At 35.5% G+C, this 16,777-nt stretch overlaps 2 protein-coding genes across 4 annotated transcripts in view; one reads left to right on the plus strand and one right to left on the minus strand.

Moving 5' to 3' along the window:
- The window catches only part of LOC118203924 (annexin A3-like), a 132,410-nt gene that overhangs the window by 44,843 nt on the left and 70,790 nt on the right, over positions 1–16,777 (plus strand). The window lies entirely within an intron of this gene.
- LOC146993089 (uncharacterized) lies at positions 13,631–16,233 on the minus strand. The gene is made up of 3 exons (XM_085807722.1): positions 15,729–16,233; positions 13,949–14,011; positions 13,631–13,828 (listed from the first exon to the last, which is right to left on the minus strand). Exons 1-3 carry the CDS (start codon positions 16,223–16,225, stop codon positions 13,747–13,749), a joined length of 642 nt encoding a protein of 213 aa, XP_085663848.1. The 5' UTR covers positions 16,226–16,233; the 3' UTR covers positions 13,631–13,746.

Consider the following 16,777-nt stretch of genomic DNA (forward strand, 5'->3'; position numbering starts at 1 on the left):
ATATGAAATTTTATTATTGTACAAAATCTTTGGTAAAACAATTTTGGAAACTTCTGAAAGTTAACAGTAATTCTGAGAACATAAAAAAGCTTTATTATTGAGCATTAATAATATGTAGTTATTTTCTTGTTTGAGCAATCTAAAAGCTATTAAAAGAAACAGAAATTGAAAAATCATCAGGAATCATTATATCGTTATCTTAGGGAGATTTCATTACATTTAATATAACTTATGTAATAGTTTACTATTTATATATGTATATGTGCTATTTCATCACTGTGTGCTAACATAAGTTGTCAATAACAATTATTAAATGCAGTGGTTTGTGAAATGGTTAGAAGTTTTGATTTTACTGCTTACTTATTTATAATTATTGATCATTTTTAACAGTTACAGTGAAATCATTCGGGCAACCACTTCCTGAAAATGAGTAATGTTTCTATTATCATAAATCAAACTTCACAGAATTTATTTTTAAATATTAAACTTTAAATATCTTTATAAGATGATGGATTCCATGAAAGATAAAAGCCATGGATGCCCATCTTGTAGAGATTTCACTGTGTAGATATTTAGTTATTGCTATTTCATTACTCATTATTTGCTTCTGCTCTCTCACATAAACTATATGCATGATGCTTAAAAGATTTTCAGAAATATGTTTAATAAAAATTTATAATTTTAATCCAATAGTATATATTATTAATTTTTTTCACATTTCAGAAATGTTTAATATGGAATTTTTATTTACTTTCTCAAGGGGGGGAAAACTTAGCATCATGATGTGTTAATGAAATAAACATCCTGAATTTTTTATTCATACATAATTTGTCAATGCATGATCTCAATGCAAGTTCTCAGATTTAATATTTAAAAATTATGGAAATTTTTAACTTTTTTTAAAATAAAAATTCTTGTTTTTAATGTAATGAATCTCATTGCTAATGTTGGAAATAAAGATAAAATTGTACCTAACAGATGGGAGATTTCACTGATATGAAGTTATGAAATTATTCCTGTTAGCATAGAGCTTCTGATAATAGTATTCAGACTTACTAATACTATTTCTAATATCTAATAGTTTGAAAAGACAATAGAACTTTGTTAATTCAAAATTTGTGATAATTTAAATTTAGATATATCTTTCCCTGATGAGTTGTTTTAAAAATGGATACTAACTTTTCTTCATAAATCAAACATAACTTTGATAATTCAAAATTTGTGATAATTTAATTTCCTCTTTCCCTGATGAGTTTGTAGAGGCATTAAGTTATTTTAAAACAGGAGACATGAAAAATGAGCAATGCCCTCACCGGGAATCGAACCACGGACCTCTCGAATATCCGCCAAGCATGCAGACCACTACACCACGAAGGCACACTAAGAAGCTGGGAGAAATACGTTGTATACTCCACCTTTTAAAGGGCACTGGGGATTAAGGGATTCAATCGCCAAATTCTGATGGTGGAGAATCGTCATCAACCATCATTTTTAGTTCAGGCGGCACTGTAGAGATATTGTTTTTTTTTTTTTTTTATGCAGGAGAAGTAAAAAATTAGCGACGCCTTCACATGGAACTCTGGAATACGTGGCCAGCGTGCTGACCACTACACTACGAAAGCATGCTAGGAAGCTGGGAGAATTACCTTATACACTTCCCCTTTTAAAAGGTGACTGAGGTTTTATAGGACCCACTCGCCAAATCCTGGGTGTGGAGAATCATCATCCACCACTCTTTTAGTTTGAGTGCCACTTTAGAGACATTATGTATTTTTTGGAAGCAGAAAAGATGAAAAATGAGCAATGCTCTCGCCGGGAATCCAACCACGGACGTCTGGAATACGCGCCCAGTGTGTAGACCATTACATCATGAAGGCATGCCAAGAAAGTCGGAGAAATACCTTAAAATTTTTATCAAAAATGGATACTAACTTTTCTTAATAAGTCAAATTTCCTTGGCTGCTGTAATGAAAATTTCAATCAAATTTTCAATTTACTCAAAATTCAGAATTTTGAGTAAGTTTATTTTTCCCCCTACTTTTTCCTATTTATCCTAAATTCATAGAAGTTATTCTAACTTCTCAGGAGATTCTAATCGATTGAAACCTGGAATGTTAACAAATATGTAGAAGTCTTCGGTAAAAAGTGAACTTCCCCTTTTCGTCCGGACAACCAACTAAAATATTGTAACATGAATACAAGCCAGTATCTCAAAAATCCTCCACAAAAGCATCCCTTCCATTAGCAGATGTCCCTTACACACTTTTAAGTTAAATGAAACACTTCGAAAAACTTAAATTACCTTGGTATGTAATTTAAGTTTTTCGAAGGCAGTGTTTCGTAAATATTCAATTTTTTTACACATAACAGTAATATTTGTAATAAATATTTAGAGATATCATGTATCATACAGCATTATTTATTAGGAAAGAACACAATTCTTGGTGTAAAGATGCTAGCATATGAGAACACTGCAGCTTGGTTTCTTGATCAATGCTATATCTTTTGGTACCTCTAAATTTCAATAGTAAATTATTAGTGCTATGTAACTCTTGATCACCTTGGCATTAATTAAATCACACTGTTTCCTTTGCTTGGTCCTAATACTTATGTAATGTGCCGTATATGATTTCAGAAAAAAATCCAAGCTGTTGTCAAACTGAAATGAGAAGCAATGATATAAGAAGCATGATTGCCAGTGCCCGACTTAGCCTAAATGGGGACTTTACCAAAAACTTTTTGGGGACCCTCCTATGCTTTACTGCTTCAGTAATAGACACACGAACTTTTTAGATATATTTAAATTTTTATAGTAATAAACTTTCTAGTCGATTAAGAGCCCTTCTGTGCTGTGGGGGCCTGGGGCAACTGCCCCGTATGCCCTTGCCTTAGTCAGGATCTGATGATTACATAACCTACAAAGTACATATTTGAGGACTATATTTCCCACCTATTTGAGTCCCTACTGTCATACTTTGCTTTCTTCCTTGAAATTGGTATTACACTGCTAGCTTCTCAACTTACTATACCATGACTGTGGCATGCAACAAATGTCAAATTTGCCTAAAGTACTACATGGTGGGATGTGCAAATAGTTAATGATCAGTATTCTAGCGCATGCACACAAAGCAGGTATGAATAACATCTGCATTGTGTATAATTGTAAAGTCACCACGATTTTCATTTAGAAATCGCAACTGAACATCGGTCGTTTGAGTATTACGCCTACATATTATAAAGGAAAAACTCCTACCAGCACCTGTCAGAAATCGACTGCTCCAGGATTGGAGGGTTTATCGGTTCACTAGCGCCTAGAGGACAGCCATATCTTTTCGTCTCGGCTTTTGCGGGATTGTACAATCACTTCACGTGCCCTGAGTCAGGAATTTGGCTCCTCATGTTCAGGACTACAAGTGTCTGCACAGACCGCGCTATGACGTCTGCAGCACCACGAACTGTTAGGACTGCGACCGTTATTGCGGGTTTCAATTGGTGACGCCGCAGAGACAGGCGTACATACCAGTAGATTGACGAACGACGATATTGGACACAAGAGTACCACCACATCCTCTTTGTAGAGGTTCTGCTTCAACATCATGATGAAACTCGGTTCTGCGTCAGCCATCATGATGGACGTATCCATATATGGAAGTGTAGCAATTGTAACGCCCAAAAGCAGAGTACTTTAACCATCAGCTGTGTGCATTTAGAATAATTATATGATCATCATGAAACATGCAAGAGGAATGAGAATACAGAAATGAAAATACGATGGAAGCCTATGAGTCTACTCTTAGTCACCATGCATGATTGGTTTCAAATTGATTGAAGAGCATACTTCGGAACACTCTTTTGCAAAAAATCCAAGCACCATGAAGGAAGTGGTTGTTTTTGATGAAATTGAATATGTGTATAACTGATACACAGGTAATAAACTGATTAAAAGGTCAAGGTTATAGTACCTGTTCATGGCTTACAATCACCCATTGAGTGTTCAAGTTAGTAGTTGGTCGAACCTTCTCTGGCGGCAATGCATGTTTGAATTCGTCGAGGCAAGGAATGGTAGAGGTTCCTAATGTCATCCTGCGACACATTCTGCCAAGCATTCATCAGTTGTCGCTCCAGATCTGCGATATTTTGTTCTGCCCGAATCTGGCGGCCTACCATGCCATAAAGATTAAAATAGTTCCGACCCGGCAATAAGCCATACAGTATTGAATGCTGTGACACCAAAGGGTGTCTAAAAACTATTTAGCGATCACTCAGCCCGAGTCAGACCTTGGTAGTATCATTACGAATCCCTACCGCGCCTGAGCGCGCACTGAACAGAACGGTGCTTATAGTCCTGTGAAGGCCGCTAATTTTCTCCATATTCCACTCCCAACGTATGCGCAGAATAAGTGAGCAGCGTGGGGGAGGTCAGGTCCAATTAACCCGCACAAGTAGAGCAGCCAACTCATGCATTGCCGCCTCTTCCCTACATCGACGAAGGACCCACGGAGAGGGACTGATAAACATGGCCCAAGAGCCCTAAAAGTGAACTCCTGACGATTGAAAAATAGACAACTGTAAAAGAGACAACTATTCACTGACGGCAATGAAATTATGCTCTCGGAAATATCTCTTTGCAGTACAGTGTTTTCATTGATAAGTCTGAAAACAGCTATTAGCACTACAGCTTACCACAATATCGCTGCCGATCACATTCAATCAGGACCAGGATCGGAGCCTGTGCAGCCGTACCGGGCGGTAGCACTTAGGGAAGACAAATTTTTTAGAATTTAGGGCGGCACTGGGTGGAAGAAGTTAAGACAGTAAAGACTGCACCGTGCGGCAAAGAACCTGCCATTGGCCCTGCGTACACTCCTTCATTGATGCTATTCCACCAGATGCTAATGTTAACTTTCAAGAGAACGATAGTCACCGTGCATAATTGATCTCATATTGGCTGAAGAGCATATTTCGGAACATAAATAGTTTCCGTGCCAACTCAATTCTTTGGTTTCAATCCCATAAGCACTTTCAGAAACAAAATTGAAACATAATTTCGAAACTTGCTGACAAGAGTTTTTAATTGTTGATCAGGTTTATGCGCGTTGTCAAATGGTTGTAACTGTCGTCCTAACACGCCTCATGCATACATATCACTTTTGGGGAAAAAAACTGAAGATCTGGCAAGCAAAAGGGAGGTTGTAATATTAAACAGACATTCCTTGGAGGCGTTGGCCGCATGCAGCTGGCTATTATCTTGCTCAAGGATGATCGCTGACGAATGCCATAGTTTTGGCAATACAGAAGTTGGCAGGATCTTGTCCATAAATCATTGGGCTCTTAAAGTGCTGCGAAAGATCAGTAAAAATTTGGTTATTAAGTAAGAATTTGGCTGCCTAGGTAATAATGCCAGTATATACAGAGCTATGGTTGTTTTACGTTGACAAAGGGTACACAGCTCACTCGGACTTCTATGCTGAATTAAGGTAAGCCAATCTTCTTTCACGTATGAATCCCAAGCTAACGAAAATCATAATTCATCGCAGAACATGATCCAGTTCTAACCCGATACATTCGAAAATTATCAGCCGCAACACCAGAATAAACGTTGCTCTCAATGCCCCCTCTCCGGGGATCTACGTCGGAAAATCGGGAAGCTACTGTCTAAGATCTATACATAGGCAGTTTCTGCCACGTATAATCAGTCTTTACAGGACTAGAACATACGTTCATTCAGAGGATGGTTCAGGACCATATGGCCCCATTCAGGACCTGCAGGGACCATATGGCACTGTCTTGTCTGCCTATTCACTGTAGGTAGCAACATGGTTAGATATGAGGCGTTTTCATTGGATCGTTGGCTCTTCGGTCCTCTGGTGCACTTAGTAGATGGAACAACACATCAAATATAATCATTGCTACCGGACTGGTACCCAATCGGAACTTTTATTGACTGAGCGTTATCGTTCGTGCAATGTAATATATATAAAGCCCGTAGGAACCCGCGGGAGTTACGTCCGCCTGAATGGTCTCCTGCAGATCTGAGGATTTTTTCTGAAAGTTAATCCAGGGCAGGAGTTCGTCTCCAGTGTTCTATTCTGCTCTCCATGCCTAGGAGTTATGGATATTGCAACAGACGCCGAAAATTCAAACCACCTTTCCTTACAACACTGTTTTTTAAAACTACACGTCTAGAGTTTGTAGGTAAGTGATGCTGAATGGTAGAAGCTTTCAACTAATTTGCAGTAACTCTTGCTATCCCACAATCCTTCCCAGAAACTGCCATTCTAGCTCTGCGTCTGTCCTTTTGGTGATTCTGAATGCCTTATTGTAATACTTAGTAACAATATAGTTCTAACTGTATTACACTCTTGTCAGAATTCTGGTTCTCAGGTCAGACGATGCATCAGTAAGATCAGTCCGTTCCCATGAAAGTGGTAATGCAGTCGCTGTCGAATTTATTCATTTGGATTATATTGAGTATTCGGATACATTCTCATTAGCTAATGCAAACAAAACTGTGAAATAAGTAGTCAAAGTTATAGAACGTTGACACGTTAGTCGATATGCTTAACTGAATAAACCTTGCTCAGGCAGTTTTAAGTAAGACAAGAGAAGGCTTATATAAGCACACTGCTTTTTTCGGGAAATGAGCTTGTCTTCACCTACACTGCTGGCCATTAAAATTACAACACCAGGAAGGAATGATATGACGAACGATAAAAGCACGTGAAAGGAAGAAGAGATTTGGTATGCAAATGGATTAGAATTTAAGCGCATGCAGGAGGGAGAAAAGACATCTGACGCATTGCATAAAAAATGTTGTATAGTGGATTTCTCATTCGAAACGCGCTTTGTACGGCCAGAGTTTTCTCAGAATATAGTGTTATGCCTCAAATATTAAGACGAAATTCCTACCAGCAAGAGTCGGAATTCGGTAGAGGCAGGATTGTTTCCCATAGAGAGTGTGGATTATCGTTCCGCGATATCGCCCGTCGCACTGGTCGACATCCAATCACTGTCATGCGAATATATAATCAATGGGTTGCTGAGGGTCATACTGAACGGCATGCAGGATCTCAACGCCGTCTCCTGACTAACGCTCGAGAGGACAGACATATTGTGAGGTTAGCCTTGAAAAAAACCGCACAAACACATAACGAACCATTAGTTAGGAAATGTGTATGTTTGTAGTACGCCGAGTATCCGCTCGTAAGGTGCTTCGACGTTTGCAGCAGAGCAGTGCTTAAATTGCACCGGAGCCCAGCTCTGGTACTTCTCAATTTTTAAGCTAAATTACAATTCTAGCCGGAGTGCACCGGAGCCCTAAATAAGAAGGCTGCGGCAATTCTTTTATATAACTGAATAACAATTTCCATAGAAATTTTAACTCGAAAATTTTATTTTTAGCAATAAAATTATATTAAAAATCGCTTATGACATTTTAATTTGTTGCTTTACATTTATTTTAGTTTTAATTATTTCAATAAATAATAATTAATTATATAATAATTATCAATTAAATTATAATCAATTATATAATAATTGTTAATTGAATAAAATCTATAAACTTTAATTAAATAGCTATTAATTAATTTGATTATAATTAACTGTTTAATTTAAAAATTATTAATGAGTTTAATAGTCATTTAATTAATTTATTTACTTTTATTGCTCTTTGCTGGCGGTCTCCCATAAGGCTCCGGCACTTATAATTTTAAAATTTAAGCCCTGCAGCGGAGTGAACTATCAACACGATGACCGCTACTTTGGCTTCCCTTGAAATTGCAGCATAGAGAGAGACGGACGGTGATTCTGGTGCACCAAACGACAAAGCTGGATAAAAGAATGTCACAATGTTGTCTTTTCAGACATGACCCTGTTCAGCGTGCGATATTCTGATGGCCGTATATGTGTCTGGAGGCAGCGAGGAGACTGCACGTCGTATACCATACAGTTTACGTGCAATAAATATCTTTTTTGCATTTGCTTTTCTTCACGGTGTTGCTATTTTAATGGCCAACAGTGTACTACTGAAGTGTTCCTAACCGAAACATGTTTCGTTGAAAACTGCGTCTCGCCTAGCTAGCGAGATAATTTTATACTTAAATGAAAATGTTTCGTTTGAAGCACTGTTCCTCGTTTGATTTCTCCAAAGAACCGGTTTTCATATAAGTCAACTGATCAAACAATAATTATATATTCGACGTTGTATGCATAGACGTTCTTTCTGCACCTTCCCACGCATTGACCGTATTCTCAAATTGCACATTAATTCTTCTAACACTACATTTCCTGAATGTTTACGCCAGCCCAGAAATTTTATGAGTCATTCATTTTAAGTAATATAGTCTGCTTCTTATTCGATCTATTATTTTTCTTCCAGTCTTTTTTAAATTGCTAATTCTTCATCGATTTAATACATAGCACTGTTGATTTATGTCATAGTGAATGAACTTCATTGCATTTTTCTGTGATTACATTTCGCTTATTTTGTGACATTGCATCCCCTTTTTTTGCCAGAAGCAATGAACTGTTTGTGTTTTCTGAAATATAAATCCTAGATAATTCATTGCTATGCAGCAACTTGATCAATATGGTTCAGAACCGACTCACTTGTGCCAAGATTCAAATTTCAAATAAGCTATTTTTTACTGTTATGCTTAAGCACATTAAGGACACTTGAAATCTGTCAGTCCAAAAGTGCTCTGATGTGGATGCTAGAAAGGAAACAAAAGGTGTAAACCACAGGAATCTGTCTTTTCGGGTTTTATGTATCGAATCTAAGAAATAATTACCTATACTGCTGCAACATAAACACCACAAGTAACAGGTATAAAGTTGCACTATTATGATTATTCAAGATCTTTCCGCATGTAAAGACTCAGAATAAGTTAACACCACATTTATTGATATGTATAATATAAGCAAATGATAATCTCCTTTTCATCGAGTTAGAATGTCATACAGTAAACAGTCCATGTTTAAAAGCATCTAGCTAATTTCCTGGTCTTAATTCCATATCAAGTAGAGTTAAACCTGACTTATGCAACTTGAAGTTACATGTTTTTTTAAATCATTTTTTAAACTCCAATATATGCATACAACCAATGATTGCATAAGAACTCTGATGGACAAGTGGTATAAGCAATGTACTAACTTACATTTCACAAAAATTTAGACCAGATTTTATGACAGCAATATAACTAAGAATGCTTTAGATGTATGGGAAAAATTTAATGTTGTAAAGGGCAAAATTATTTTGTTTCCCAGTTGCTTAATGATTTCACTCCTATAGATACATATGCCAGTATTGGGCTCAAACACTACTCCTGCATATACATGCAGGAGTAATGTCTACATGAGAGTGGAGTAGGTCAAACACTACTCCTGCATGTATATTTAGTTTATTAAATGAAAACTTTAGTTATCTTCCCTTTTTAAGTGTATTATGTAAATATAAATAAATATATATATATTCAGAAACAGGTTTGAAACATATTCACATAGATATTAGATTTTTTTATATGTACATATACAGTATTCTTTATTAGTTCAAAACTGAACTTCACAATATCATCTTCTAAGACACAGGTTCCCAAACTTTTCCATGTCTAGCAGTTCTAAAAAATTATATTCTTGCAGCCCCTAACAAAGTTTCTAGGGAGGGTGAGGAAAAAGAAAACAGTTATGTAATCAAATTTTAATAATAATAATAATAATAATAATAAAAGGAACTAAAAAATATTACAAAATTTAATATTTGCATAAATTTTTCAAAACAATAATTAATAACTATTTCTGTTCCTCTGTATTGGATATTTTTTTCCAAATTGTGGCACTTTAATAGCAATTCACATATCTGCTTGTGCATCCAAGTGATTTCTGAATTTTGTTTCGATTGACAAAAGAGCATACTTCACAAAGAATTCCTTCACATGCAGAAAGGCATCATTTCTTTTGTGATTGTTTTCATGTCTTCACAGAACCAAGACATCTTCCATTATAGCAACACTATGCTGTAGCACCCAGACAGGATAGTAGTTAATGACGCTGCCTATCATACCAAAAGGTTCGAGTTCAAATCCCAAAGAAGGCATGGATGTTGTAATGTAAGTGTGTAATGGTTGTTTAGCAAGGAGCACTAAAAGCAGAAGGTGAGGCAAAATCCTTGAGAGGTTGGTGGTAGGAGACTTTCTGACCACATTCAGAGCATTCTTCTTCAAAATTCCATTTTGGTGGAAGCTTAGTACTTAGCAAGGCCCAGCAATACCTAAAGTACCCACTTAGATATACAGGTGCTGGTTTTCCTTCAATCTGTCAGGTACTAAAACAAGCTTATTTTTGTTGCCCATCAGTTATTATGAAGGGACAAACAAACATAAGCTTGATTTAGGTAATTCTGATTATAGATGCTAAAATATACTTTATGAACATAAACTCTTTAGAACAAAACAATTTCAATAAATATCTATTTGATTTGAATGCATTCAAACATCATATATACTAATATTTTCAGATTTTTTACCATACAATGTTTACAAGAGAAGGATTCGGGAGACAATTACAAATTATTATTATTTTACAAATCTCTGAAAGCTTTTTATCAGTTTCAAAATTATTTGAATGACACTATTTTGAATTTACTTAAAAAGTCATATTTTCATCCTTTGACTGAGATGCTCGCATGTATGTATTCTGACTCAACACAAATTCAAACATTAAAATAAAAATAACATCAGAAACATATATTATACAATTTAATTCAATCTAATACATTATTACTAGAAGTAAATTAAAGAGTATAAAATTTTAAAATACATATGCAAAATCTGATGTGCACATCACATTACTTATTAAATTATACAAAAACTGCAGATTTTGAAATTTAAAACACTGCTCAGTCACATGGGAGTCAAACTTCTCATAATTTCATTTTTTATAATGAGTATAAAAATGTCCCAGATATTTTTGCAGACATAAGGAAGCTGGAGATCGCATTAAAATAGATTTCGTTATTTGTCAAAAATAATTTTTTAAAAAAAGTTTTACATCGCCAAAACACAACTATTTTCATCATTTAAAGCATTTCAATGATAATTGGGAGTATAGACTAGGGCCAATGATTGTGAAAATTAAGGCTAGGTAAAGGTGTGTGTGGGTATATTTGGTTCTGGCAATTACAATAAAAAGAGAGATGCACAACTATAGCAGTCCCATATACAACAAACATTCTACGGCTAATCTTTTTTAGTTATGTGAGATAAATACAATCATTGAAAAATTCCTTTTGGAAAAGAAGTCATTTATTCTGTGCGTATATACAGATGTTATGCAAAATTATGCATGACTGTTTGCCAGGAAATGCTCCAACGGTTGAATGTTGATCTGAACCTTCTGGAGAAAAAGGTGACTGGTGATGAGACCTGGGTCTACGAGTACGATCCTGAGTCGAAGTATCAAAGCTCAAAATAACACACTGCTTCCTCTCCGAAGCCCAAGAAAGCTCGCATGAGCAAGTCGCGTGTGAAGTGCATGCTGATTGCTTTTTTAATTGTGAAGGAGTGATTCACAAGGGTTTGTTGCTTGTGGACAGACTGTCACAGGTGACTTTTATGTTGGAGTGCTCCGCCGCTTGAGGGATCGAGTCCGCCCGGCGTCTGGATTCTGCACCACGACAATGCACCCGCCGACGTTTGAGTCAAGTTCAATGTGATAACACTGACGCAGCCACCCTACAGTCCCGACTTGGCTCCAAGTGACTTTTTCCTCTTTTCCCGAATCAAGACAGTCCTAAAAGGAAAGCGATTCGACCCCATCCAACAGGCTTCGACGAGAGCCCTTGACAGCATGACACTCGAGGCCTTCCAGAAGGGCTACGAACAGTGGAAGGCACGCTGTGTTGATGCTGAAGTATTATATTTTGAAGAATTTTAGTCCGCTGTATTTAAATGTCCAATAAATTTCTATTTCAAGGTAAGTCTTTAAACTTTTGATTCACACCCTGTATAATGATTGCATTACATTAAGATATATATATATTTCTTACTTTGACCTAAGTGGGTCATCAGCAGAAAACTGAATATTGAACTGAGCTGCCCAATATTCAGCTGGGATCAATCCATTAAAATGGATTCCCATATGCCAGCTCTAACAACATTTTTCAGTCCCTTTTTCTGAAAATGTGTTTGGTTACTTGATAAAAGCTCTAATTTATTGTCCTTGGAAAGTTAGAAACAATATCTCACCTAAACTGACAACACTGTTCTATATTTTGAGTGAAACGTTTTCGCCCTACGTGAATCCAACCATTAGGATCTGGAGGAGCAGATTTCCTGAAAGGTGGAGGAAACATATCTTGTTTACCATTGCACAAAAAGAAATTTACCAATTCTTTAATAATTCATGAAATCTCTAAATTACTAAAAAGAAATAACTGTTATGAAAAATGGATGCCGCATAGGGTACAAATGATTACGATTCACCACTAATGAATTATCATTTACCTCAAGAAAGAAGACAATTCAGAATTTTCCTTTAGGTTCTTTTGAGTAACAGCGACAGATGAACATTGGTGAAATTCTCTGTTAAAAAAATTAATTTCTATGAAATGAAGAATAATAATTTAATGAAATGTACACGACTTGCAAAAATATAAATAGTAATGTTTGATTAAGCATACAAGAATTTATGATTTACCTTGGATCCGTTTAATAGTTCAAAGATGCTACATGCTTTGGTGAAACCAGGCAAGGCTTCCTATGGGAGATAGAAGCATTATGCTTATGAGTAATTTCATATCCACATCCTAAGAAATTAATCTTGATAAAAGCTCTAATTTATTGTCCTTGGAAAGTTAGAAACAATATCTCACCTCAACTGACAACACTGTTCTATATTTTGAGTGAAACGTTTTCGCCCTACATGAATCCAACCATTAGGATCTGGATGAGCAGATTTCCTGAAAGGTGGAGGAAACATATCTTGTTTACCGTTGCACAAAAAGAAATTTACCAATTCTTTAATAATTCATGAAATCTCAAAATTACTAAAAAGGAATAACTATTATGAAAAACGGATGCCGCATAGGGTACAAATGATTACGATTCACCACTAATGAATTATCATTTACCTCAAGAAAGAAGACAATTCAGAATTTTCCTTTAGGTTCTTTTGAGTAACAGCAGCAAATGAACACTGTTGAAATTCTCTGTTCAAAAAATTAATTTATATGAAATGAAGAATAATAATTTAATGAAATGTACACGACTTGCAAAAATATAAATAATAATGTTTGATTAAGCATACAAGAATTTATGATTTACCTTGGATACGTTTTACAGTTCAAAGATGCTACATTCTTTGGTGAAACCAGGCAAGGCTTCCTATGGGAGATAGAAGCATTATGTTTAAGAGTAATTTCATATCCACGTCCTAAGAAATTAATCTTGATAAAAGCTCTAATTTATTGTCCTTGGAAAGTTAGAAACAATATCTCACCTCAACTGACAACACTGTTCTATATTTTGAGTGAAACATTTTCGCCCTACATGAATCCAACCATTAGGATCTGGGATGAGCAGATTTCCTGAAAGGTGGAGGAAACATATCTTGTTTACCGTTGCACAAAAAGAAATTTACCAATTCTTTAATAATTCATGAAATCTCAAAATTACTAAAAAGGAATAACTGTTATGAAAAACGGATGCCGCATAGGGTACAAATGATTACGATTCACCACTAATGAATTATCATTTACCTCAAGAAAGAAGACAATTCAGAATTTTCCTTTAGGTTCTTTTGAGTAACAGCAGCAGATGAACACTGTTGAAATTCTCTGTTTAAAAAATTAATTTATATGCAATGAAGTATAATAAATATCAATTTAGAGCAAAGAGTTCATGAACAAAAATTTATAGATTCTGTAGTACTTCATGCATTTGCATAAAAAAGCTACCTTGTTTGAAGTTGCTGTTCAGTTTCTGAAGGAGCTTTCACATTCAACTGTGATGGCAGTTTCCTGTGGAATAAAATAATTATGATTACACTTTTCTGCATTATTTTGTAAAAAAACAATTTTAGAGCATCAAAGCTAAAGTCAAGCTGTAAAATGCACTGCAAACTATCCTGTATGCTGTTTTTTCCCTTTATTCTGTAGCTTATATATGTTACTGTTTAAATACTATTTTTCTATAAGCAATTTATTAAATAGAACAGCCACACAGTTTCTGAGGTAAGTTTGACAGCTATGCAAAAATTAAGGCCATGGGGGGATGCGTTTTCTCCCCTCAGCAGTGATGATTCATTAGAAGATGCTCTCCTCTGCAGTGACTTTAGGCAATATTTTCAGCAATCAGAAGATTAACTGCCTAGTAGGCTGTATTATTTTCTTAACAAATATTAAATGAGCAGCTGGTAAGTTATAACATATATACATAAACACTAACAATAATGCATATATTTAATAAACACAGCCATTTATGACGTTCAGATTTTCAGAAACCAGAAGAAATACATACTAATCACTAGCAAAAATGCCATTTATTAAATTAAGACTGGCAAAGGACTGATTCTTTTGTACCAAAATATCCTACATGTACATATAAAAATTCTCTGTACTTCATCATTCACTTTCAAATTTGCCGTTATCTTAATAGATGAGTCATTTGCAGCATGTTAGAATCATAGGACAAGGACTGATTTCAAAGTGATGCACTTTAAAAAGATTTATTATAAACACACACAAATATTTATCTGATTGTAATTCTTTGTGCATGAAAGTGATCTGTAGTCACAAGGTTAATGTCTTTTAAACAGCTACAGTTTGAAACAAATTGATGTTTATCACCTGTGTAATCCCAACAGAACATATAAGACAAATAAAATTTACTTGCCTAATTTTTTATTGTGAATGGAAAAATTACTTATTTTCCAAGAAAATATCTCAAGCTTGCCACAGAAATAAAGAATTTATTTCAGAGTTTGGCAAAGTGAAATTTAAAAGTGTGTTTATTATCAAGTAGATTACATGCAAATGTGATTTCTTGCATTGTAGCCTTCAAATAACATGGGAATGGATAGCAAGTTAAACTTTTTTTGCGTGAAACAGAACTTTGCACTGAGTATCTCTAACCATATTTCTACAAACAGAAATAATTTTGCAGTTGAATATGGATTTTTTTTTCTAGTGTTTGAACTTGCATGAGAATAGTTGTGTCATCAACAAAGAAAATTTGAATTTTACAGTGTTGGGAAGAATAATAAGCACATATATAATAAAATAAGGAACTCAGTCTTGGGCCTCTTGTTCTGTAATCTGCCTCTGCACTGAAATGATCCATGACAGATAAAAATTCCTCATTAAAGAAGCCACTACATAAGCCTTTGAGAACATTAGAAATTTGAATGTTATTGACTGGGCGATTACGTTCTCCAGCTGTCACAACTAAATGCAATAGCTGCTTTATCAAGGAAGCATTAAGTTTTTTCAAGAAAACAATATACAATTTGTATTCTTAGGCACTGAATTTTACTTGTCAAATTTCATTACTTTAAAAAGAAAAATGAATATAAAGATTTTGATAGTTCAACAGTTGCTTAGTATGATTCAGAAATTCATAGCTTGGCTGACAAACAGATTGCTTAAATATTTAATGCCTTGCTGTAAAAATATTTCTTTGTGTTTGAATTTCGAAGAAGGAAAGAAATTATATATATATATATATATATATACATACCTCGACAGAGCTGATTCAGCAACAACTTCAGAATACAGAGGAGAGGCTGAAGATGTTAAAATATCGCTGCCGCCATCACAGAGAGGAGGAAAATCCAATGAACTTCGAAGCTCTATTTTACTGGTACTTTTGGAACTCTCAGTTAAAAGTTGCGTCAAAACTTGAACAAACAGTGTAGCTAACTGCCGTGTTCCTGCTGCATTCAAATGCAGCCCATCCAGAGCCATGCATCCACTCCAGTCACGAGATGACATGCAGAAGGTTACATTATCCAGCTCTTCACAGAGATCAATCATTTTTTCATCAAACTGAGAACTCTTGTTGTTGACAGAGCGCAGTCGAGGTCGCAATTCGTCTCTCTCATTATAAGTTAAATACTTCGAATCCACTCTGGGCAAAATTCCTGATATGACTACCCGCGCATACGGATTCACTCTACTCACTTCCCGAATTAAACTTTTATATTTTAAGACACTGTCATCCACAGTAGAATCCATATTATTGGTCCCTACATGAAAAAGGATACAATCATATTCATTAAAGGATGAAATTTTTTTGGTCAACCTTTCTATTGTTATGCCCGGAAACGCGAGAGCATGCAGTTTATTATCATACAGCTGAGACGGTAAATATTGGTACATATATTTAATCATGGAATCTCCGGTTATCAGAACCTTCATAGTCGATTACAAGTTATAAAAACTTCAAAATTACAAGCCCGTTACAACACGCCGAACGACATAATATTAACAATACTACTACGAACAACGACAGATTGAACAAAAGCTTGGCTACTTTTGAACAATGCACTTGGCTCTAAAATTTATTCTGGTAACCTTACATTGCATCAGCCATTTCGAAAGGCATCATGGGAAAAAGTACACATTTTTCGGTAAACTTCCGGTATTAGGGACTCAGTTATCTGTAAAATTCGGCTAGGATACCTCGGGATTGCCACACCCGTACTCACAAAACTGAGCCCCCTGAGGGTGTGCACGCGTCTGCCCTCCATGTGGTCTTCAATTACAAATGCCATCCCGACATGATCT

Source organism: Stegodyphus dumicola, chromosome X1 (assembly GCF_044657685.1).
Source record: "Stegodyphus dumicola isolate Sdum_Otavi_A_Nest chromosome X1, ASM4465768v1".
Taxonomy (NCBI): Eukaryota; Metazoa; Arthropoda; class Arachnida; order Araneae; family Eresidae; genus Stegodyphus; species Stegodyphus dumicola.

Bases quoted from the DNA above. Each gene is read 5' to 3' on its own strand.
- LOC146993089 (XM_085807722.1), bottom strand. From the start codon at position 16,225: ATGGATTCTACTGTGGATGACAGTGTCTTAAAATATAAAAGTTTAATT. The intron at 14,012-15,728 runs GTATGTATATAT...TTTATTCCACAG, and splicing joins GCTGAATCAGCTCTGTCGAG to GAAACTGCCATCACAGTTGA. The intron at 13,829-13,948 runs GTAGCTTTTTTA...TTTTTTAAACAG, and splicing joins GAACAGCAACTTCAAACAAG to AGAATTTCAACAGTGTTCAT.